General features: G+C 47.8%; 1 protein-coding gene across 12 annotated transcripts in view; it reads left to right on the top strand.

Moving 5' to 3' along the window:
* The window catches only part of AKAP13 (A-kinase anchoring protein 13), a 332,086-nt gene that overhangs the window by 161,708 nt on the left and 146,205 nt on the right, over positions 1-24,173 (top strand). For all 12 annotated transcript variants that reach the window (XM_047086640.1, XM_047086632.1, XM_047086628.1 and 9 more), the window contains 3 exons: positions 12,281-12,479; positions 15,089-18,164; positions 22,098-22,231. In XM_047086640.1, the coding sequence (XP_046942596.1) occupies positions 12,281-12,479; positions 15,089-18,164; positions 22,098-22,231 (3,409 nt within the window). The remainder of the gene's footprint in view (positions 1-12,280; positions 12,480-15,088; positions 18,165-22,097; positions 22,232-24,173) is intronic.

A 24,173-nucleotide genomic window follows, 5' to 3' on the forward strand; every position in this document is an offset into this window, starting at 1 on the left:
TTTTTCCTGAGCTGGAAAAAACTAGTTTACACAGTGATGATTTCATTGTGATTCAAGTTACCCATGTTTATAAGTAGAACAACTCACTTTGTCTATAGAATTATGGCAACTTTGCCATTGGAAGCTTGTTAATTAGCTGGTTTTAATGGTCACCCTTACACTAGAGTTACAGATTCATGTTTGGGTCTTAATCTTTCGGTTATATTGAGTTTCAAATGCTTTTCAAAAAGAAGACTGGAAGAAATAGACTGCTTTCCTTGCCCTCTGTTGTGATTAGATTATTTAAATGGGTAAACATCTAGGGTTGCTGTTTGATTTTGTTCTGTCTGTTTGCTTCATGAGAAAGCTAAAGAAACTGAACATTTTAAAGATGTATTCTCTCTCTCCGAGTGGTTGGATACTGGACTTTTCTTCCTGCTCTGTTTTTTATCATCAGTTTCAAATTATTTTATCCAGTTCTGTTATTCTTTCCAAGTTTCAGATTATTTTGTAAGCATTTCTCTTTCCCCAGCCCGGAATTTGGTTTTAGTCACAGCGATAACGGTCTCCCTCTCGAGAGAATCCTCACGTGCCTGTGTGTCTCTTTTCACTAAGTACACTTTGTATGAGGAGGTTAGTAAGTAGTTATGAAGCCAGTAACTGTCATGGAATAGACAAAGAATCCTGTGTTCTGCGAGAGAGCAACCCAGCTTTATAGAAATAGAAATCCAAGTAATCCTTTTTTTTTATTAAAAAAAAAAATTTTTTTTTAGTATTTATTTATTTATTTTTGAGAGAGAGGGAAACAGAGGATCTGCAGTGGGCTCCGTGCTGTCAGCAGAGAGTCTGATGCGGAGCTTGAACTCAGGACCTATGAGATGGCCTCAGCCAAAGTTAGACACTCAACCGGCTGAGCCACCCAGGGGCCTCACAAGTAATACTTAAATAGCAATCTCTTTGTCGTCTCTTAGGAGGTGACCTCAGTCATCTGGGGAGGGAGAGGGTAGAAAAAAGAGAAAGTGCATTGCTGAGTGAGTTGGGATTGGTCAGTCTGGGTTTCTTAGATGAGGATCCATTTGAAGTGCCTGGTGTTGGTCTGGGGATGAATTTAGTATTCCTGTGTCAGAGTCCAGACTCAGGCTTATTTCTCTGTGTTCCCTTGCCTTAGCTCTCAGGGACACTTGCACTATGCGGCCTCTGTCCTCGGACTTAGGCCAAAAGCAAGAATGGTAATGAAGAGGGAGAGTTAGCATTTATTTTTTTTAACAGTTAAGTTAGACATAATATTATTCATAATGCCACCACCAATAAGACAGATTTCTTTCATTATCAGATATTACCTCCCACATTGCATTGTTGTTTTAAACAATTGCAGCGGATTTTCTGTTTTGTGTTCTGGTATTTTTACTTTTTCCTACTCTTATCTATTTCTGTGGTCTTTATAATTATTTTTGGGGCCCTTTGAAATACTCTGTCTTGAGTATTTAACCCATTTACCTAGTGTTGAATGTTAGTTTTAACATTTAAAAAATCCGAAGCTAAGTAATGAATGCGGCAAAGAACCTCATTTTTACCTATTAATTCTTCTGTTAACTTATTTCTATAAGGTAAATGACGAGGAATGCTATAATTAGGTCAAAGGATACAATACTTACAGCTTCAGTGTTTATCTCAGTCTTGCCAGCCTTAACTTACTCTTTTTAAAATGAACTTGCATCTGTAGGTTACTTTAATGTGGTATTTTGCAGCTTTGGCTGTACATCAGGATTCTGATTATACATTAGAATCTCCTGGAGAGCTTTAAAAAATACTGACGCCTGAGGGCCACCTCTAGAGATTTCTGTTTAATTGGTGTTAAGCGTGATCTGGAAATCAGGATTTTAAAAAAGCTCCTCCAGGTAACTGTAAGATGCAGTTGAAATTAAGAACTTTGCCTTAGTGGGAAAATTAGACTTCACATTACACCTGAAAATTAATTCCTGAGAGTTATTTGAATCAGGTTGGTGCCTTAAATATGATTAAATAAGGGGTATCAACACCTAAGGTTGACCACATCAGTAAATATTTAGATGTCCGTCTAGTAGAAATTTGACGTAACTTTAGGGGCGCCTGGGTGGCTCAGTTGGTTAAGCGTCCAGCTTTGGCTCAGGTCATGATTACACGGTTTGTGGGTTCGAGCCCCATGTTGTGCTCTGGGCTGACAGCTCAGAGCCTGGAGCCTGCTTCGGATTCTGTGTCTACCTTGCTCTCTGCCCCTCCCCCTGCTCATGCCCTTTCTCTTCTGTCTCTCAAAAATGAATAAACGTTAAAAAAATTTTTTTAATTAGAAGAAAACTTTGACTTAACTTTAATTGTTACTTATTCTGTGAATGTTGGTGTGTTAGATACTTTTGCAAATGTGATTAGCAACATGGTAAGATATTAAAAATTATTTTTTTTAAGATCCTGGAAGCAGTGCAGTAACGTGAGACTAGAAAATGCAGAACATCGGCTGTTGGAGGATCAAGGTGTTCCAGAAATCATGGAGCCCTGGAGTTAGAACCCAAGTAGCCTGTCTGAATGTAGAGAGAAAAATGACCATGGAAGCCGTGGGCCATGAATCTCATGCCCCTAACACATGTGTACACCCCCAAAACGTAACCCTCCAAAGAGGGTATGTTAGAAATACCTCGTGTGTTTCACGGGTCTGCATTTTCTAGTGCGAAACAGGCAGCAGAGGCGGTTTTGTGTGGTGGTTAGAACACCAGCCCTGGGTCTGGCCCTGTGACTCACTAGCTGCGAGGCAGGTCATTGAATTTCTCACACCTTCGGTTTCCTCATCTGCAAATTGGGGTGATAGCTTCCTTCACAGCATAGTTGGAAGAATAAATGAGGCGATGTGATGTAAATAAAACTCATAGTTCAGTGTTTGGTACGTTGTTAAACCGTTAACAAACGCAGCTGTAAAAGGAAGTGACTAGGGTGTGTACCCCTCCTTTGTGGAAGGAAATAGAAACTATTATTAACTAATGTAATACTAAGTGTATCTCTGATCCTTAGAACAACTCTGTAAGAAAGCTGATATTATTGTCACTTTTTTGTAAACAGATGAAAAAGCTTTGGCTCCGAGAAGCTTAAATAATCTGTCTTGGACCAGACAATGATAAAAAGGGGTTTCTAATTTTTTTTTTAATGTTTATTTATTTTTGAGACAGAGTGAGAGACAAGAGTACAAGTAGGGGAGAGGCAGAGAGAGAGAGGCAGACACAGAATCTGAAGCAGACTCTAGGGTCTGCTGTCAGCCAGAGCCTGATGCGGGGCTCGAACTCACGAACGGTGAGATCGTGACCTGAGCCGAAGTCTGACACTTAACTGGCCGAACCACCCAGGCGCCCCAGGGGGGTTGTAGTCCGACCTTAGCGCCCTGCTTTTTCATATGCTCCTGTGATCTCGCCTCCAGGGAAACCTAAATTCAATGTAATTAGATGAATTTGTGGTGATTCGTTATGGCAAGCAGAACAGTTTTTCCCCTTAGGGAATGGTAGGTGCCAGTTAGTATCAGTTTTGTGACCAATGTGGTGAACAATTTAGTGTGTCCTTTTTAAAAAGGAGATTGAGAGGCTCGGTTGTCAGAGTTGACATGTCTTTCATCTGAGAGGAATGTGCTCGCTTCGAAGATCGCTGGGCGGCGAGCCCCTGGGCTGGACCGTTCCCTGCACCTCGCATGCTATGCTGCTCGCCGGGCACCCGAGCTGCGTGTGCTGTTGAGTAACTCGGCAGAACTTTCTACCACCGGAGGAATGCCTGTGTGGTGGACGGCACTGGGCCCGGAATGGACGTTCTTTGGATTTGTCGAAGACCTTCTTCCCCTCCAGGTCTCTCCTCTGCCTTCCAGTGACCCTCCGTGTGTCCTGCTGTGGCATCTGGCGAGGGCTTCCCGTCAAGAGCGACCCCTTGCACGAGAGCGGCGCGGCATCAGATCGCGTGGGAGAGCACAGGCTCTGGGTCTGTCCACCTGGGATTCGCATCCGTTCCTTCAGCCTTTGTAGGGAGTGCTGCGTCAGGAGAGCACCACCTGTGTGCCAGGCACTATTAGAGAGTTTGCTTCCTGTCCCCTTTTGCTGCTGCAGCCCCCGTGCGGAAGGCCCGTTAGGGGCTCCTTCCAGAGTGTGGCGCTCGCTCAGAGAGGCCAGGTCTGTCGCCCAGGCTCTCCCTTCTCCAAGTGGCAGCGTGTGTCGCTGGAAGCCAGGTGTATCGAACTGCTCTGCTGAAGGATGTGGTGTGGCTCGCGCGAGCGAGCTGGTATTTCTGAGTCTCCACATCCTCTCCTCTGAACTGGGAGTAGCGCTTCGTGGAAGGATTCACGAGGATTAAACAGTATATGCACCTGCCCATTTCTCAGTAGATACCCAAATAATATTCGTTTCCTCCCTGCCTTAACTAAGAATTGCTGCCCCTGTCTTTTTGTAGGTTAATGTTTTAAATCACCCTCTTATTTGAAAACTCTTGAACCATAGAAAAGATGGCAAGAGCGGAACAATGAGCTCCTGTATGCTTTTCACCTAAACACACATTTGTGATGCTTGCTTTATCGGTGGGATCGTATATATACGATCTTGCTGAACTCTTGAGAATGAGTTGCAGACCGGTCCCACTATTCCTAAGTGTTTCAGCATATTTTTTTTTATTTTTATTTTTTTACATTTATTTATTTTTGAGAAACAGTGAGACATAGCGTGAGCGGGGGGAGGGGCAGAGAGAGAAGGAGACACAGAATCCGAAGCAGGATCCAGGCTCCAAGCTGTCAGCACAGAGACTGACGTGGTGCTCGAACCCAAAAACCAGAAGATCATGACCTGAGCCGAAGTCAGACGCCCAACCGACTGAGCCACCCAGGCGCCCACATCATATTCTTATCACAGTGCACTTATCATTAATAGAACATTAATACGATCTCGTATGGGCTTTAGGTTCCCTTTTCGCCAGCTGCCCAGTAGTATCCTCATAGCAGTGGTCTCCCCCTGACCTTGGACATGCGCTGGGGCTAGTTCCTTGCCAAGTTCACCTTCTGAGCCATTTCTGCCGCTACATGGGCTTTACCGGAGTTGCTTCTTTAGGGGGTCTCGCCCTTCACAGAGAGCAAGTTCTCCATGATCTCAAACCGTTGGTAAGCATCGTGAGCAAAACAGAGGAATATTGGTACCCCGCCCTGGAGTGAAATCCGCGCATCTGTTTGAGTACCTGCAGTGTGTCAAGAGAGTCAGCAGGGTAGCAAGGCCCCGCCAGCCAGGAGCAGCGTGGTCCTTGTCCTCGGTCGGATGACAGATGAGTAAAGAGAGCATGGCGGTGCAGCGCCCCGGGGCTTTCGGTGCCTGGTGAGAGACTGCCCTGGGGGGTCGTACTAGAAACTCAGGGTGAAATGCGGGGTGCCTGGGAGTGGCTGGGAGCAGTATAAATTGCCTCATGAGAGGATGATTGAAAGTTTCAAGGTCACCGTGGTGTTGGCCTCTCTGTCTTGAAGGCTGTTCTGGGGTCTGGCTGAATGTGACAGTCTAAGAAATTTTTAAGAGACCTCAATACTGTCTGGTGGAGTAGGAATGAAGCGTCTCCATGCTGCGTAATTGGCACCATTAGTAGTGACAGTACCCCTTTCTTCAGAGGGGTGGTGTCCTCCCTGGGAGGAGAAAGGACCTGGGGAGAGACTGCCACCCACAGCATTGACACGTTCTCATCTGTACAACGCTCATTTGGAAGCAACAACAACAAAACATCCCAGCTGAGACTGTGGTGCCTATTAATTCCCCAGTAGAAACAACCAGAATTGCAAGTAAACTTGTGGGTGTGCTTTTCTGTCTTGCCAGACTTGATTTGGTTGCAGTAAAATCTTTGTGTTACTTTTCTAAGGTAAACTTTAGATACTCAGGCATAGTCCCCTCTGTGGAAGAACTACAAAGCCGAGGGACAACGTAATTACAAACTGTGACCCAGAGAGGGCTTCTAATCAAGAGAGAAGGCTGGGCAGCTGATCTCCAAGTCCATAGGAGACTAAACAAGGAAAATGGCTGTGAAATGGGAAATGTGGTAGTTTTACATAAAGGAATTCTGTACTTTGGGGATTACAGAACATTTAGCTATGCCCCATGTTCTCACTGGGGAGGTGGGGAGAGGGGGAAGGTGGATGGAGAGAGAGCAGGGCTTTGACTTTCCTTCCCTGGGCTGGCCCCATCACCAGCCAGCAATTCTTTCTCTGCAGATGGTTTTATTTGACGATTTTCAGCTACTTAAAAGTTTGAACACCGTGTGTTAGCTATTTTTGTTGAAGTATACCAAGCCACAGCCACAATCTGCCGAGGCGCCTTGCAGCTCAGTCCTTGGCCTCGGAGCTGCTGTCTTCACATGCACCTGCTGCCCATTCACTTCAGGGACATGGGTGACAGGCGGATGTTATCATTCATCAGAGCATGCTGTGGAAACCGATGAGGTTTGAACAGGTCACTTGACCATTTCGCTACCACTGCCATATGCAAAAGGGTGTTTGGCTATATTTATACCCTGTGTTAATCTCTCTCTCTCTTTTTTTTTTTAACTTTTAACATTTATTTATTTTTGAGAGAGGGGGAGGGGCAGAGAGAGGGAGACACAGAATCTGAAGCAGGCTCCAGGCTCTGAGCTGTCAGCACAGAGCCCGATGCGGGGCTCGAACTCACGGGCTGTGAGATCATGACCTGAGCTGAAGTCAGACGCTCAACTGACTGAGCCCCAGACGCCCCTGTTAATAATCTCTTTTAAGGTGTACATTGTTCTGGCTGTGAAATCGGATACATTCTGATCAACACTGCTACAATGTCATGTCATAATTCACTCAAGTTTTTTCCTTCCTAGTGATGCATAAAGTAACGACACCTTTACAAGAAGTAGCATTGTAATTTTGATGAAACATGGTATGTTTAGTGCATGAGATGCCACACTTGCAAGTGTAAAACTCCTAGTTCTTTCTTGCTTTCTCGCTTCCGTGGAAGGGACCATACCTCCAGTGAGCCAGACTGTGGCTGTGTAGGAGCGCTCCACGGTTGACCGTAGTCTGTGTGTTTGCACGTGTCCTGGAGAAGAGCTGCCATATTTATCTGGTGGCCCTGGCATCCAGTGGGATGCCTGCTGCTTAGTGGGTGTTGAGCAAATGTTTCCTTGAACGGTCTTTGAGAATTCCATTGTGAAGCAAGACCATAAAAACAAAGCTCTAGCTGGGAGTACTTAGAAAAAAGAAGGTAACTTAATTCAAGAGAAAATAATAAGTTGTGCCAGAAAGGGAGAGTTCTCTTAGGTCGTTACGTGAAGCAGCCATTATCGGCACTTCTAGATACGTAATGATGTAGACACTGAACGCGAGTGTGACCGACGTTAGAGCAGTTAGGAGGAGGGGGCCGGCTGCGTTCAAGTGTTAGGGAGGCGGCACGTGGTGAGCTAAATACCCCCCTTCAGTGCTGGGGAGTCTGTTTGTGATGCCTCATCCGTCCCGGATCCCTCATCACTCGTCTGCGTACATGGCTGTCTGTTTTGTGATCCTGTTGTTGGAAGAGCGTGGATTTTCTGTAACATAGCCCCAGAATGTTAGGCCAGATTTATGCGTGTTACTAAGCCAGTGCCTTAACATGGACACGTTGCAGCTGTCATGCCAGCGAAGCTCGTGTCGCAGAGCGGAACGAGACAGTTGTCACTCTGGCGTTCATAGCTGAGCAGCCTTGGTCGTGAAGTTGGGTGGCTTTCTGCTTTATATCCACACGGTGCACGTGGGGTGCTGCTCCGTAGAATGCTTAAGAGGAGAAGGGAAAGCCTAGGCGATGGGGGCATAACACCGTGCCTGCTTCCCTCCCAGCAGACAGGCGATAATGGGAAGGCACAGCAAAACTTTGGGGCGGGAGGAGACCTCACTGTTGCCTTAAGATGATTCTGTTGGGTAGATTTGGGGAGCGGTGGCGGGTGTAGGGCAGCTGGCCTGTAACAAGAGTGACTGCAAGAGTCCAGGTGACTCGGGGCCCGTAGGAAGTGAAGTAAGGCGCCGAATGGGAAAGCCAGAACCAGCAGGATGTTCTGAAGAAGGTAAGTGGTGTTACTAGGGATGACCACTGTTCATTCATGGAAATCAGTCGGGTTGCTGCCGCCTTGGGGGATGGGGAAACATGAAACTGAGTTTTGACGTCGGAGAATGCCCACCGCACATTCTGGCGAAGACATGGAAGTCGGTGGAAGTGTGGGACAGGAACGCGGACTTTGCAGCTGGAGAGAGATTTGGGAGGTGGGGTGGGGCTGTGGGAAAGGAGGAAAGGAAGTGGGAGAGGGTAGGAAGCTGATGTGTGCTGTGCTCACATCCACCATGTGAGGAGGAGGAGAGAGAGCCAGAGAAAACCGGAGGAAAATAGGATGGTTCTTTATGAACGTCCAGAGAGAACGAAGTTCAGAAGAATCCAGTCGCTATTTTAAAAGTCTGCAAAACTTGAGGGTGACGGGGACAGAGAAAAGCCACCGGATTTGGTATTTTCTTATCAGTGGACACCCGTGACCGTGAGGTTTTAGTGGCCAGTGGAGTGAGGGGGAGCCAAATTGCAGAGCCTTGAAACGTTTGGGTGACTGGTGCCGAGGCGGGGGTGGGAGGACAAAGTGGGTCAGTGAGTTGACAGCAGTGTTTCTCAAAGTCAGCACGACTGCCAGTCTGGGCCTGGTCATCCCTCGTGGGGAGCTGTCCTGTGCATTGCAGAACCTCCCCCCACCCACCCACCCAAGGTGTGACCACCAGAAAACGTCTCCACTGTCAGATGCCCCCCAGGCTCCAGATTCCTCGGTGAGATCTGGTCTTCAGGGCGGAGTGCAGATTTATGCTGCTGCTTCTTGACCCAGCAGGGCCCCAGTAACCCCTTCTGCTGCCACCGCCCCTCTGTCTCCTGCTGGTGGTTTAACCGCACTGGTAGGCAGGCGGGAAGGAGCTGGTCCAGAAGTGGGTGGAAAACAGCAGGCAGCCGGGGGAGCATTACCCAGTCGGGTACTGAGGGAGGGCATGCGGAACAGAGCAAACACAGTGTTGGGAAGGGGCGTCTTTGACGCTGGGGGGTGGTGGGCAGAGCCATCTGTTAGTGGATGTAGATGGTTTTAGCTCCCTTTAGGTGGTCTCAAGCTTCTAAGACGGGCAGAAAGGTCACCCAAGAGTGAAGTAGACAAGGTTAAGGCTGGGCCTTTGACGAAATTATAGAAAGTTTCACTAACACACAAGTGAGTAAGAGCATTAACAGACCAGCAACGAGTCCTGGCTCAATAGGGGATTTGAAAAAATTTGTTAAAAACATGAATTAAAATCTTGGGGAAGACAACCTAAAACCCAGCCACTGTGACACTATTTTCATTTGTGCATTTTACTGCCTAGACTTACAGTTTTATGCTTTTTATGTTGCTTATTTCACTGAATGTTGTAGATTTCAGTGTTACTGAACTATTATTTCAGTTATTTGTGATGGCTACGTAATAGTCCAGAGATCAGTTTATCAAATAGCCCTCTCATTACTGACCAGGGGTTGTCCAGTTTTTAATACTATTATACCTAAAGTTGCAGTAAACGTTCTTATGCCTGGAGTTTTGCCACATTTTATTAGTGGGTTCGGTAAAAATTTTGTATGATGCTGAACACAGAGCACAGAATGTATTGGCTTAAAATGCCTCCTCAGTGAGGTGTTCCTGTCCCACCACGCTGCTTTATTTTTCTCCATAGCACTTGTGTCTTCCAGAATACCAGTTGTTTTATTTAATCTGTCTGTTCTTGTCTCCCTTGCTAAGTATAGAAGTTCCAGCAGGGTAAGGATTTCGGTTTGTATCACCAGCACCTGGAATGCTTCCTGGCACACAGATACTTGCTGAACGGTGGGCTTGACCCAGACCTGCAGGCACGATGGGTTTGGAAGGGTGTCAGCACCAGGTGTTCCCAGAAGTCAGTGGGAGAGTAATTGCATTGACTGGTCTTTGGTACCTAGACAGACTAGGAAGCAACACAAATTCACGGGGACAGTGAGTCGGGAGATGGAAGGGTTATTGGCACCTGGGGGGCGGGGGGGACTGTGGCAACGGAAGCACCTTCCTCTGGAAGGAGAGCCTGGGAATGGTAGAAGGTAAATAGTCTGTGGTTACAGATGGCAGTTTCTCAAGGTTTAGACAGTAGAAAGGAAGCAATTCGAGAGTTAATAGTGGCAAGGTTGGTGGAGAATTCCATTTTGCTGGGAATGGAGTGCGTCACTTTTTAATTGCCCCTGCCTCGGCAAACAGTCCTCTCTTCTTAGTGGATTATGCTTGGTTCACGCTGGGATGGGGTCTGTAAATCAGGTTTTGTTTTCAGAGGTCTTTTCTTAGTGGAGTATGGCTGTAGGAGGTAATCTGAGTAATCAGCTATGCTACCGATTCTGTCAGACAGTTAACCAGAGTTAGCGACAATGGCAACCCAAATTGAGCTTCAAAACTCCGTTTACAGAGAAGTCACGCCCCTTTATTTGGTATAGCTGATTGGTCACTTTGTCGAGTCATTCAGTTGAACCTTTAAGTGACTATCTTATAAGTGGAATTGACCCTTGAACAGTCCATTGTTGGCGCAGGGGTGCGAACCCTCTGTGCAATCAAAAATCAAATGTAAGTACAGACTCCCCAAAAACCTAATAGCCTACTGTTGCTCGGAAGCCTTACCAATAACATAAACAGCCAGTTAATGTAAACTTTGTATGCTACATGCATTACGCACTGTAATCTTCTAGTAAAGGAGCCCAGAGAAAAGAAGATGTTACCGAGAAAGTCTTAAGGAAGAGAAAATACGTTTATAGAACTGTACTGTATTTCTGGGGAGAAAAATCTGTGTGTAAATGGACCCGTGCAGTTCAAACCCCCGTTGCCCAAGAAGAGTCAACTGTACTTTTCTTTTTGAGGTCACTTCACTCAGAGTAGAGCGACCTGGTAAGCACATAAGGATTTAGCCGAGTGTATGCCAAGTTCATTTTAAACAACTGCTGGGGTGTCACTCATGAGTATGGACATTACAGTGGTTTTCTTTTGGAACAGCCTTCATTGTTACTCAGCCAGCATACAATTATTCACTTGTGGGCTTTCTTATATAACATATTGTTAGTTTCAAATTCCAGTTATTATCTGGTGAGTTGTTAATGACAGACAGGTGTGATTTAGTAAATAAAACACTGCAGAGAGGGAGTCGTGTGTTGTGTCATCCCTCCCATTTGTCCGTGGGTGGCATGTCTGTTTCTTCTTCATGCTTCATTCTTAATTCTTCCATTTTAAAACAGAACGATCTCAAACGTAGCCTTCCTCCTCCTTCCAGAATCTCTGGGGTACTTTACCAGTCTCCTGGTTCATAAAGAGAATTTATGTTTTGAGGCCTTTCCCAGAAATGCTTTTTTTACACACCTGTGCCTTTGTCGGCCTTATTTCATTTATAACGATACTAGTTGAGCAAGGTTGTTTGTTTTCCAAATGAAAAAAATTTGAACTTGGAGTTCTTAGAACCAAGTGGTTTCCTAATTGTATTGACAAGAATAGCGTATATGGGGGCGCCTGGGTGGCGCAGTCGGTTAAGCGTCCGACTTCAGCCAGGTCACGATCTCGCGGTCCGTGAGTTCGAGCCCCGCGTCAGGCTCTGGGCTGATGGCTCAGAGCCTGGAGCCTGGTTCCGATTCTGTGTCTCCCTCTCTCTCTGCCCCTCCCCCGTTCATGCTCTGTCTCTCTCTGTCCCAAAAATAAATAAACGTTGAAAAAAAAAATTAAAAAAAAAAAAAAAGAATAGCGTATATGGCATCCAGTCGTGGTCTGTATGGTTGACTTTGAGAGTTGTCAACAAAAGTTGGAGTGCCCTTGCGTGGGTTGTACTGATTACTTCTTCCCTTCCCAGTATAGTCGCTGCAGTTAACGTGTGGTGTAACCCAATTTGAGAGAAATGCGTAATAAGCCTTGCTTCTAGTGAAAACCAGGCTAAGACCATCCTCCTCACATTTCCTCATTAAGTTGGCTGTTAGCATAATATTAACTATTTTAAGCTCCCAGACCTCTCTTTATCTTGATCAAAACATCATTGTTTAGGAGGAATCCTGCAGTTCTCATTTAATCCATTTGTGACCTCTTCTGAGGAGGATGGAGCAGTTAGTTAGGGCCATGCCTGAATCCCTGGGGAAGTGCCCAAACCAGACTTCTGCTGCAGGTCCCCCAGAGCAGCCGGGTGAGAGCAGAGGGCTGGCACTGAGCCGCCGGGAGCAGAACGTACGTGTGTTAACCAGCGGTTGCCTGCTTCCAGGGAGAACGCTGGAGAACCAGACTCCTGGAGCCGTCTATCCTATGAGATACCTTACGGAGACTGTTCTGTGAGGCACCATCGAGAGCTGGACGTCTATACGTTAACCTCTGAGTCCGAAGCGCACCATGAACCCCCATTTCCTGGAGACCGTTGCACTGGACACATATTTAAACTTAGGAACATCCAACAGCAGCTAATGGTAAGGAAGAAAATGTCCATTTTCAGGCTTTTGTGCCCTCACTCTTTCCCCCAGTGAACCTTGCTATAATTGGAGCCTAAAAATGCTCTCCTCGCAGATTGTGAAACCCCTTAGGGCAGTTTTAGTGGTGTTGGATGTTACCACTTACAGATAGGGGGCGGCAGCAGGAGGCCGCGGGCAGTTTTCTTTCTTTTTTTTTTTTTTTGCCATGTTTTTGAAATAATGAAAGATACACGTACACACTGCAGATGCAGAAACATACGCAACAACTAGAACTCCGTTTTCCTGGCATCAAGGGAAATTCGTCTGTTTATAAATTTGTCAGTTTAGCTTTATAAAACTGAGCAAAACAGTTCCTGAGATGGTTGCTATACTCAGAAATAAAGCCTCACAACTAGTCCAGTGAGCGATGATAATGTTACTATATTTAAATTGATAGTTGGATGGTAAAAAGATCACTAAAAAAATAAAGATTTTATAATCCACTCAAGCCTTCAAGATAAAGTTGTTGCCAGACGTAAAAACATTACAGACTCCCTGGTAGCATTTATTATGCATAATATAAACGTCATATGGGTACATGTCTCTTGGCCATAACATCTGAAGGCTAAGTTTACATAATTTTTCCACCCAGTTTATTTCAGAGCTGATTTGATTTGGAGAAAGCTTGACAGTAATTTCATTTAAGGTCGTCTAGGGTCAACTCAGTACCGGAGGCCTCTTTGGGAGCAGGCATTATTTTTGAGGTCAGCAGGCCAAGACACCCCACAGCAGGGCTGTGTGATGGGCCTGCCTTTCCCTTTCTGAATCGTGCACGCCCAGAACAGGCATCATTTTGTTTTGCTCTGAACGGACTGCTGAGTCCGATTTTCCTTTAGAGCTCTTCTTACTGGGTGAACGACGGTCCACTTGAAAATCTCAGCTTGCAGGTGCCAAAGTTACTGTCTCTTATGGGAATGCTTGACAGGAAACTATGAGAAATGAAAACTCGGAGAGGATACATGCTGTTAGGAGCTTTTAAAGTTGTTTGCGAAACACCACTTGTTTCTGGAACGTTCACCCTTTATTAAATGTAATGACTTGCTTTCATAATTTTTAGGGGACGGTTACATTCTCAGCAACAGTGGAAGCAAATTAATTTGAACACTCTAAGCAGCATAGCGCAAAAGCTTTTACTGAAAATCCACTTTTTGCTGGGGGGGGTGGGGGGGAGGGCGGTACTCTCTTACTAGAAAGACTTTAGTGAGCATACCGCATGTTACACTTGCACGTGGAAATTTCTACAATAGGCCCGGTTAGTAGACAGGACTAGTGTGATGTAGGAGAACTGTTAAGTGCTTACTGAGAGAGTAAATGAACCAGAGAGGGCACAGTAGATCTGTGTGAGACCATTGCAGTAGGTCAGACGGTGGGGAAGAGCGAAGCCAGATGTCTTACAAATAGTTTCTATGTGTTGAACAAATAGTAGTATTGTAAGAATTCCTGAAACCGTGGTATAAAAGGCAAACCAACCCCAAAGATGAGCTCTGTTTTTCTCCATTTTTCCTAAGCCTTGTCTAAAAGTACATTTGAATTTTGCATGCTTATAACCTTAAATTAACTCTAGACTTTATTTATTTTTTCCAACATTGTATTGTAAATCTGTATTTCAGATTTCACTGTGGTCTTCATAGTTCACATTTATGTAACAGCTTGGCATCTGTCATCAGGTTGAACGACTGTGATTTTTTTTTAACCATTCCCGTATAGTTGGTTATATCTGTTTGTGTTTTTTAAAATACTGCAAAGTTGCAAAATGTAATTTTGAGATGACCTACAATATCATCAAGCCACAGTACTTTCTAAGAATAATCAAGAATTTGGTATTATGGGGAACCTGGGTGGTTCAGTCAGTTGAACATTCGACTTCAGCTCAGGTCACGATCTCATGGTTCATGAGTTTGAGCCCCGCATTGGGCTGTCTGCACAGAGCCTGCTTCAGATCCTCTGTCCCCTTCTCTTTACCCCTCATCCTGCGCATGAGCGTGCGTGCACGCTCTCAAAAATAAACATGGAAAAAAGTTTTTTAAAGAATTGGTTATTATTAGTTTGATATGTTCTTGTTTAATGTTTGGTACTAGATAACAGAGGAACTGCTTTTTTTTTTTTTTTAAGTAAAAGAATATTCCCTATCTACTTAAAAAAAATTTTTTTAAGTTTATTTTGAGAGTGGCGAGGGGCAGAGAGAGGTGGAGACAGAATTTTAGGGCTCCACACTGAACGTGGTCATGGGGCCTGATCTCAAAAACCGTGAGATTGTGACCTGAGTCGAAATCAAGAGTCAGACACTTTCTGGACTGAGCCATCCAGGCGCCCCTCTCCCATCAACCTTTCCAGAATGAGTTCATAAAATTTAGGAAATAGTCATCTTGTATATTCTTGGCCATTTTTATCTTTCCAGTGGATATGCAGCTGCAAGAGAAAATGTGTTTGTATCTATTTAGATCAGCTTACCATGTGATCATAGGGCTGGAAAGGCAATGAGCGGTCTCCGGCAGGAGTTTTGCGTATAGGTGTCAGTGCCCTCTTCCCAGGGACCGTTCTTAAAAGTATCTTTCATTTCCTCCTAGAAAACAAACCTTAAGCAGATGGACAATCCCATGCCCTTAATGGTGACAGCACAGGATCCTTCAGGTGTGCCCGCTGCTCAGGATACAGACAGCCAGTGTCTCTGCTGTGCATCAGCCCCCAGGGACGGCCAGCAGCGCCCTCTTCCCGAAGACACCGCAAGCTCTCCGTGCTGTCCAGGGAGCACTGCCGGGGGGATTGCAAGTTCCTGCGATTTGTCAGGTGTGGCTAAGGAGGAGCACACAGACTGTTCCTGCGGGAGGAGAACTGCAGGCGTGGAGAGAAAAGGGGAAGAGGTGGAGGCAGCACGCGCTTCGGACTGCAGAGCCGCATCTGGGCCCAGCCACTGCCTGCAGAGTGTGCCCGATTGTGGAGGAAAGGGCGCAGGGGGCGTCCCCTGCTGTGGACTCAGAAACGGAGAAACTGGAACAGAATCTGCCACACTGGCCGCGGACCAGGAGTCTCCAGGCGCCGGAGACCACGTCCCGCAGGGAGACGTGGCCATGCAGCCGGGCACCGCTGCCATTCGGCATCTGTCTGGAGGGGAGTTTGCAGTCGGCGTCCCAGCGACTGCTAGGGACCCAAAATGTGATCTCGGGAACACAGACACCCCCACCCAGAAGAACGTGCTCGAAGCTGGGGGGAGCACGGGCGAAGAGGTTGCCAGCTCTGGTGTCAGCACGGCTGGAGCCTGTGATGGAAGAGGCCCGAGGAAGCCTGCAGGTGAAGCCGGCGCTCCTCACGGCGTCCCTGCCACTGCTTCCCTGGAGGCTTCCAGACCTGTCGAGTGTTCACCTGCAGGCAGTAACGGAGAAGCCTCCACCGTCAAAACTGCAGAGACTGAAACTTCGCGAGGTTGTGAGGGGGGCGCTGGGGTTCCACCAAATCCGAGCCCCCCAGTACTTGCAGCTGCAGCGGAAGACACGCCTGCCGATGGGTTTGAGCCCTGTGCTCCCTTGGCAGGCACAAGTGTGCCAGCATCGCCCTCTGGCCTAACCTTTCCTGGGCCCCAAAAAGACACGGCAAACCAGGAGCCCGAAACGGATTCACCTCCCATCCAAAGCCCAAACGGCGAATCACCCCTCTGTCCCCCCGCTGGAGGTGGCAAGCCGTGTGCTGTCTCCACGCGGCAGCAGGACATGGTGACTTCTGGTGGTGTGTTGGCTGCGGAACGCTGTGATGACATGGTTACCCGGCCTGAAAGCCCCCCAGGACTGCACCCCACGCAGCCTCCACCCCCCGCCGCCTGCTCTGAAGGTCCACGGGCTAGCCCGGCCGCCCCCGGCCCTGTGCGAGATACCCAGGAACATGTGGCATTTTGTCGTCTTGAAGTTTCGGATACGAAGGGCCAAGGAGGAGATTTGAAATTAGAAACCAACTCAACAGATACGCTCGGGGCGCGTCCGCACGCTGCTGCCCTCGGAGGCGAGAAGGAGCTGGTGCCGGACCAGGCAGTGACATCAGACAGGGCTTTTTCTCTGGCAGGCGGTTCAGGCAGTGAATCAGTAACCAAAGATGACGCGCTTTCTCTTGTCCCCTCCCAGAAAGAAAAGGGAACAGCAGCTCCTGGACTGCACACGGCTCCAGACGGTAGAGATGGCCCGGGCGGAGATGCGAACGAGCCCCTAGACGACGGCGCCGCAGGCCTGCCCGTGCCCTCCGCCGCTCTCCAGCTTCAGCCCAGCATGGGGAATACCAGTCCCACGGCACTTGGCGAGGAACAAGGGGGACCCTGCCTCTCAGCAGCCCCCGAAGTTCCGAATCTCGAGGGCGGCGCGGACTCTTCTCTGCTGCCTGCGGGGAAGGCCACTGTGGCCTCCAGTTCCATTTTGACTGAAGAAGGGAAAAATCTGGTGCTTCCAGAAAGCTCTGAAGCTCAGGGACAGGGTGGCAGGGATAAAGCAGTGACTTGTTCCCCTGTTAAGGAAGACACGCTTTCCTTGGGAACGCTTCAGGAAGAGCGGAGAACACCACCTCCCGGACCGGAGGCGCAGGGACTCCGTGGAGAGCCCGGCTCCGCTGGCTGTGGCGAGGACAGAGCCCTGGAGCACGGCAACACGCTGGACACGCCCTCGGCCTGCCTTGATGCAGAAACTCAGCAAAACAAGGAAGTGGCCCCACCAGTCTCGCCACCGACTGAAGGTGGGGCTGCACAGAGCCTGGTGCCGCCGGGAGCCGGGCTGGCTGCAGCCCCACGCCAGGAAGCCCTGGGTGCAGAGCAGGGCAGCTCGGCTCCCTCGCCAGGGCTCTTACCAGATGGGGCTGAGGCTCAGCCTTGCAGTCGAGCTTTTGCTCTGGATGCTGGAGTGCAAAACCTTAACTCCCAGGGAATAAACCCTGCTTGTGAGGTGAACGGAAAGGCGGCCTTGGATGTCGCCGTGGCTAACGCTTTACCAGGCACCGTTGGGGCCGGGAGACAGGCCGCATCACACAACACACAAGACCTCCCGCTTCCAAAAGCCTCGTTGAGCCAGGAGGAGAATATGATCCTGGGGTCGCCAGGAGCTTTACCAGACAGAGGAGTGACTGACCCACAGGGCGCTGCGACTCCAGAGTTGCTCCCTCTCGGTTGGAAGGAAGCGGACCACGGCAGCAGCTTGGGCAGCTCCGGGGAGGCACAGGTGGACACCCAGGCACATCACATCCTACGGCAGCCTGTTGCCACAGAGGTCCCCCTGGAGGCTGGGCTCCCACGCACTGGTGACCAGGCCCCAGGCGGGGAAAGGAGCGCTCCCCCTCTGCCCTGTGCTGCGCATCTGCCCGAGAGCGCCGACTCCATCGAGGAGGCCGCGAGTCGCATTGTGGAGGCCGTCCTAGATCAAGTCAAGGCCTCGGGAGCACTCCTCACTGGGCGGGGGACCAGTCACATGTCACTGTCCAGTCCTCCAGAGTCAGGCCCGGTGACCGAGCGGCCAGTGAGTGCTTCTGCAGGGAACGTGATCGCTTTTGTGCCTGGGCAGACCCCACAAACGGGCAGTGTTCGTGAAGAAGCCCCTGGCAGCCTCGCAGGGTGTTCGGCTGAAAGCGGGGAGCTGGAGAAGATGAATCTGCCTGCTGACGGACCTGAGCCGGCAACAGGTAAGCAGAGCAGAATACAAAAGTCCCAGCTTGTGGAACAGATTCCCTGAAGAGTCTCTGAGACGTGCTGGCAAAAAGTGGGCGTCTCTGTGGTTTTAGAAGCGTCTTTCATTCATTGGGTACATTGCCAGGTTCACAGCAACCACCCCCCCCCCCCCCCCGCCCTGCCCGCCGTCAGGACAGGCACGTCAGCACGGGGTTGGACAGATTTTGCTTCCTGTATTGCAGACTCCTGGCTTGTTTGATTAAGCCTGTCACACCAGGGCAGTGGGAGTTTTGTTCACCGAGAAAATTGTCTAGCGTGCAGGTGCTTTGCCACGATAAAGGAATTTAGCAGATGTTTTTATCCATGTGGCTTAGTCCTTTTCTCTAGAACTGTGAAAAAGCAGTGCTGCAAAAACATGTTTTGCTTACAAGCCCAGAGCACTTTTCTTCCCCTGTCGTCCTGGTCCGTGTCCTGAGCAAATAGAGTCAGGGTGGTTTCGTGAAACAGCTGTAAGTGTCGTTCTGTGCGCGTGACCCCACGTCCAAAATGGTGGCATTAGGTCATTGGGGAGGGGTGGGGGAGGGGAGCGGAGAGAACGCCCTCCCTTTCCTGCCCGCGGAGCCGACTTCCAGCTCCATTGCCTCTTGCTCTCGGGCAGCAGTCTGGGAGTGCAGGCCCCCGCGCAGCGCAGGGCATGGGATGCAGGATGTCCGCCCGAGTGCGCTGAGCCGCCGTCACAGGGCACACGTCGTGTCTGCTTATCTGGGTGAAGCAGCTGTTCCGAGCAGATTGCTCGCACAGCAGCCTGTCCCATCTGTGGGTAACCATGTCCAGAGAGAGCAGACAGAAACCGCTGTTGCTCAGTGGAAATAAATGACGTGAATAAAACTTCTTGGGGGTTGAGGCTGAAGCCGAACCAGAGTCCCAACGTGGTGCAGCCGTTAAAGGTCAGTTCGATTCGCACTTTGATGCCACCACCTGTTCCCAGGTGTGGACCGAGGACCCACCTCCATGCTCGCCCCCAGGCTGCAGAGGTAAGAAGGAGCCTGATTTGTTTTTGTGGTTTGTTTTTGCTGTTTTTTTCCAATTTTTGAAAATCGGGTTAAGTGTGGTAGGTGTTAAGAGGGTGGGGGTGGGGTGTGTAGAGAAACAAACAGACACAACAAGAGGTTGCTTAGGAAAGAGAGTAACCTCAGCCCCGTGGGCATTCTCCCCGATGAGGGGTCTTTAACCATTTATAATCTTTTTTCCCCCCATGGAAGGCTTTAAGAAACCCGAAGCAGTGTGTTTTTGGTGAGGTGAGGTTTTTAGTTCTATTCATGTTTTGGATTGTCAGTGATAGAAATTTGTTGGCCGCTGGCTCAGAGTTTAAATGAAAAGGTCTCTAATTTTTAAAATAAGATACAACAACAAGTCTATTTTGGGGGCCCTGGCAGGTTGACATTTCAGAAGAATAGGGAGTGGCTGTAAGCTGATGCCGGGCTGTGTTCTCTTCATTTGGGCGCTATGTCTTTGGCCACACGGGCTGGAATTATTTGTTTTTCTGGCTCAGCAGTCAGAATTTAACCCAAGCAACTGCAAATTATGTGAAGTTTGTGTCTGTAACACCCAGAGAGAAGAGGTAGAAACCAGGGGAAATTTCAGACTTTGATTTTCGGTGGTACGTAGCAATGGTATAGACGCTAAGAGATGATTTTTAAGATTTTGAGGTTTCAGGAAGGAAAATGAGCTGAAGTTTCAGCAGTGTGTCTGCGTTTACAGTTGGTTGTTATGTGTGGGCGAGTTGTTCTGCTCCCAGGAGGAGTCATATGTGTTCAAGGCTCATGATCTTATATTGCAGAGTAGCCAGTCATGAAGAAGTAAGTGCTTTCTTTGGGGCGGGGGGAATGCCAGGATCAGGGAAAGTCCCTGGTCACATTGCCCTGGAGACAAAGCACCTGAGTGTGATCTCAGCCAAAGGGTATTTTCTGGGAAGTTTACATTCCTGGATTTACACATACTCTTTTATGAGTGAAGAGACTTTGGTTCAACTGTTGATTTGGAACAGGCCACATGGCTTTGGCCTCTGTTTTTATATGCTGCTGCAGATAAAGCCAAATAGAAATTAAGATGAGAAAACACGAAAGTTCTGGTTAGAGACAGGGGATGTGGCCCCTCACCCGAGTGCATTGATCACAGTGGTTTGGGAAGTTAGTTGTACTTGACTGAGCCAGGCCAGGCCCGTAGAAATTCCCAGCACCCCTGTGTCTCAGTAATCACTGTTCACCGTTGTGATTGGTCGCTGCTTGCCAAGGTCCATATTTTCACTAGACGGGTATAGGATGGTAAGGTTGTGTCAAAAATTACAGCCCCCAAATAAATAAAAGTCATCAACCACCAGAAGAAAAAATGACTCTTACTTAGAAATGTTTTGATTAGGGAGTCCTTCTTGAGGGGATTGCCTACTCCAGTTGTTTTCACTTTATTTACATTTTCTGAAATGTAAGGTAGAGTTTGATTCTTTGGGCAAGGAAACTTGTTTTTGCCCACTTTAAATTGCTAGTAAGATTGTATAATTATAAACGGGGGCAAAGGAAGAATTTATAAATGTTCATTAATAGGAATGTCACATTCCTAAATCTGAAGTAGATCTTTGGGCACATCATAATGTGTATTAGAATAAAATCTTAGTAGGATTTATTCTTTGGTGAAAGAAACTCTTCTGCCCTTTGATGTAGGGAACATTTTTTTTTTTCCACCGGAGCAGTGGCATGACTAGATGACAACCAGCCACAGAAAAATTTCCACATGAAATTGAGGTGATAGTTCTATTTTTATCTGTATTGTCAAGGTGAATTTTTACCCTTCACTTAACAATGTCAAAGCATGAATTTGCCTCAGACGTTCATTTTATCAGTTCCTTCCTGTATTTGCTTGACCATGTGGTGGTCAGGTAACAAAAACCATGACAGCTTGGTCTGGTGAACATAATTCTAAAGAAAATGTATAAAAACATTTTCTTTACAAAAAGGAATTCCAGGGCTCCTGGAGGCTCATGTGGTTGAGTGCCTGACTCCTGGTTTCAGCTCAGGTCATGAGCCCCGCGTCGGGCTCCGTGCTGAGCATGGAGCCTGCTTGGGATTCTCTCTCTGTCCTTCTCTCCCCCTCTCCCCCCTCTCCCCCACACTCTCAAAAATAAAATGAAATTAAAAAGAAAAAAAAAAAGGAATTCGTTGGGGCACCCTGGCTGGCTTGGTGGAGCATGCAACTCTTGATCTCAGTGTCATGAGTTCAAGCCCCACGTTGGGTGTGGAGATTACTTAAAAATAAAAATCTTAAAAAAAAAAAAAAAAAGTGGCGGGGAGAGAGAATTCCTTGTTTGTGATTATGTTTTGGTTTAGGGAGAAATAAAATTAAAACAAAATGTAATTTACCAGAACACTTCAGTCTTGTCCCTTGCAGTGATGGATAGATGAGAGTGTGCAAGTATGTTTTTAAAGAAAGTCAGACCCTTCTTAAAGGCTTTATCTCATTCCCAGCAGGTCTTTCCTCTTTGTGCTGTGCAAACATAAACATCTTGGTCTCTTTGATGGTGATCAAGATGGACTACCTGGCTGTAGCTATTAATCTGTTTCCTTGAAGCTTGTGAATGTCCTTTTCCACATGCAGTCAGTACATACTCGAGATCTGTGAGGAGAAGCCCATAGTGAAAATGGAAGTTGAGTAGACGTCGAACTGGATGTCGCCTTAGCCGCAAACCCCTACAGAGGCCAGGGGAAAACCGAACAACCCTGTGATAAAGGACTAGCTCAGCACGGGGTCCGAAATGACACCAGCTCCACTTGAATACTTCCCGGTGTAACGCAAAAGCAAACAAAACACGTGAAGCCTGCAGCGAGTTGTGTAAACAGTAAGACAACGGGATTTGATTTTTCAGATGTGCTTTGTAACCCCCTTCTTCTCTTCAGAAATGCCAGACCTGAAAGCTGCCGACGAAGTGGATTTTCGGAGTAATGGGAGGACGGGCGTGGCCTCTGCAGAGGTGGCCGTGGGAGACGTGGCCACCACAGCAGAGATGAAACCAGGCCGAAAGACCCAGGCGGTAAGTGGCATTAAGTCTGTGTAAGCACAAAATGTGTTTAGCTTGGTCTGTTGTGTCTGATTTATAGCCTTTTGTTTGTTTGGGCAACGCTTGTATTTTTTTAAACAACGGTATTTCCCCCTTTTCTCTTGTTTCATCACGTATAAATGTGGGTGTGTTGCTGCAGTTCAGCTTTCGTAGACCGTGGGCGCCGCACCGTGTAGCTGTGGGGAGTGGACCCTTCTCCATGGGTCCCTTGGCGATGGTAACCAACAAGATTTTCCCTGAGCACAGGACTTTGGCTTGTCATCACGTTGAACATGTCACAAAATGAGAATTCCCACAGAACGGGCTCTAGTAACCCTTCTTAAACCTGATTCTTCTTTCTTGGTACAGAAAACTGAGAGCAAAAATGAGATTTTAACTTCCAGTTCTCTACTAGCTGTCTAAAATGTGTAGCAGGTCATTTTTAGCGACCAAAAAAATAAATCGGTTCAGTAGTTTTTTTCATAGCAGCTTCATTGAGCTATAATTCCCGTACCATAAAATCCACCCGCACAGGTACACAGCTTCGTCGTTTTCAGTATGTTTCAGAGCTGTGCAGCGGTGACCACGGTCCGCGGTAGCGGCCCAGCACCACCAGCCCGTCCCGCCCCATCCTCCGGGGGTCCCTCGTCTCCCGCCTGTTGCTGTGCGTCTGCCCATTCTAGAACCTCACGTACATGGAATAACATGGAACGCTGAGCTCTTTGACAACTGGCTTCTCTGACTCAGCTTCCTGTTTCAAGGTTGAACCGTGTTGTCACATCGATTAGTATTTTGTTTCTTCTCATTGCCAACTCCCACTCCGTCCTATGGATGTTCCACATCTTGTGCTTGTCTCCACTTCTCGGCTGTCGTGGATGATACTGCCGGGAACGTTTGTGTACGAGTTTGTGTGGATGTATGTTTTCATGTGCCCAGTAGCAGATTTGCTGCATCACTGGTAATTCGACGTTTAATATTCAGCGAGTGTTCAGAAATGTTTTTCTTCAGGGTCTTGAGCTTCTTTCTGTTTTTGTTTAAAGCTATTAACTTAAAACGAGGGAACAAACTTGTTGAGAGAAACCGTGCTCTAAACCTTAGAGTCCCTACTGGTTAATTAATTTTTTTGTAATGTTTATTTTTTGAGAGAGAGAGAGAAAGAAAGAGCACGAGTGGTGGAGGGGCAGAGAGAGAGGGAGACACAGAATCTGAAGCAGGCCCTGGGCTCTGAGGTGTCCGCACAGATCCCGACGTGGGGCTTGAACTCACTGACCGAGATCATGACCTGAGCCACGTTACTGGACTAAATCATATTTCCCCTCAGAAAACCCATCATCTTTGTCTAGACGTGACAGTCCCCGTCTCTGCTCTTCACAGAGGTCTAAATGGTGTTTTTCCTTAGAGTTACCCCAGCAGGTAAACAGCACACTGTACCCTCCCAGACTATTTCAAGTGTATGAGCCGTGATAAACAAGCTTCATTTTATTGGAGTACAGGGGTAGGGAGGTGCGGACTCTTCTAGCCCGCTCCCTTTTACAGATAATATTCGTGACTAATGCCTGGGCGGCTGCTTGTAGAGCAGGCATTATTCAGACCGATGCTGCTCTTGCCCCTAGGGAAAGAAGAGAGAACACACCCTGCATGGGTCCACGTGTGTCTTTGTTTCCAGAAGCCCCTAAAACAGGGAAGGAACAAACTCACATCCTTGAATTCAAATGCCCGTCTCGGTCTTCCGTGTGAACACAGTAGTGACGACCGTCATGGAAGACAGCTTGCTGCTCGCCCACACTCTGCCCTCCCGTGCAGCCGGCTCTGTCCTCGTTGTATCTTGTCTGTTAGAAAGGAGGAAACAAAATGTTCCTTTTTTTTTTTTTTTAACTTCCTCCTCCCGTCCTCCTCTCCTCCCGTCCTCCTCTCCTCCCGTCCTCCTCTCCTCCCG

Source organism: Lynx rufus, unplaced genomic scaffold, assembly GCF_022079265.1.
Source record: "Lynx rufus isolate CCGP_SWC_20201006 ecotype Redwood Valley unplaced genomic scaffold, mLynRuf1.p SCAF_21, whole genome shotgun sequence".
In the NCBI taxonomy this organism is placed as follows: Eukaryota; Metazoa; Chordata; class Mammalia; order Carnivora; family Felidae; genus Lynx; species Lynx rufus.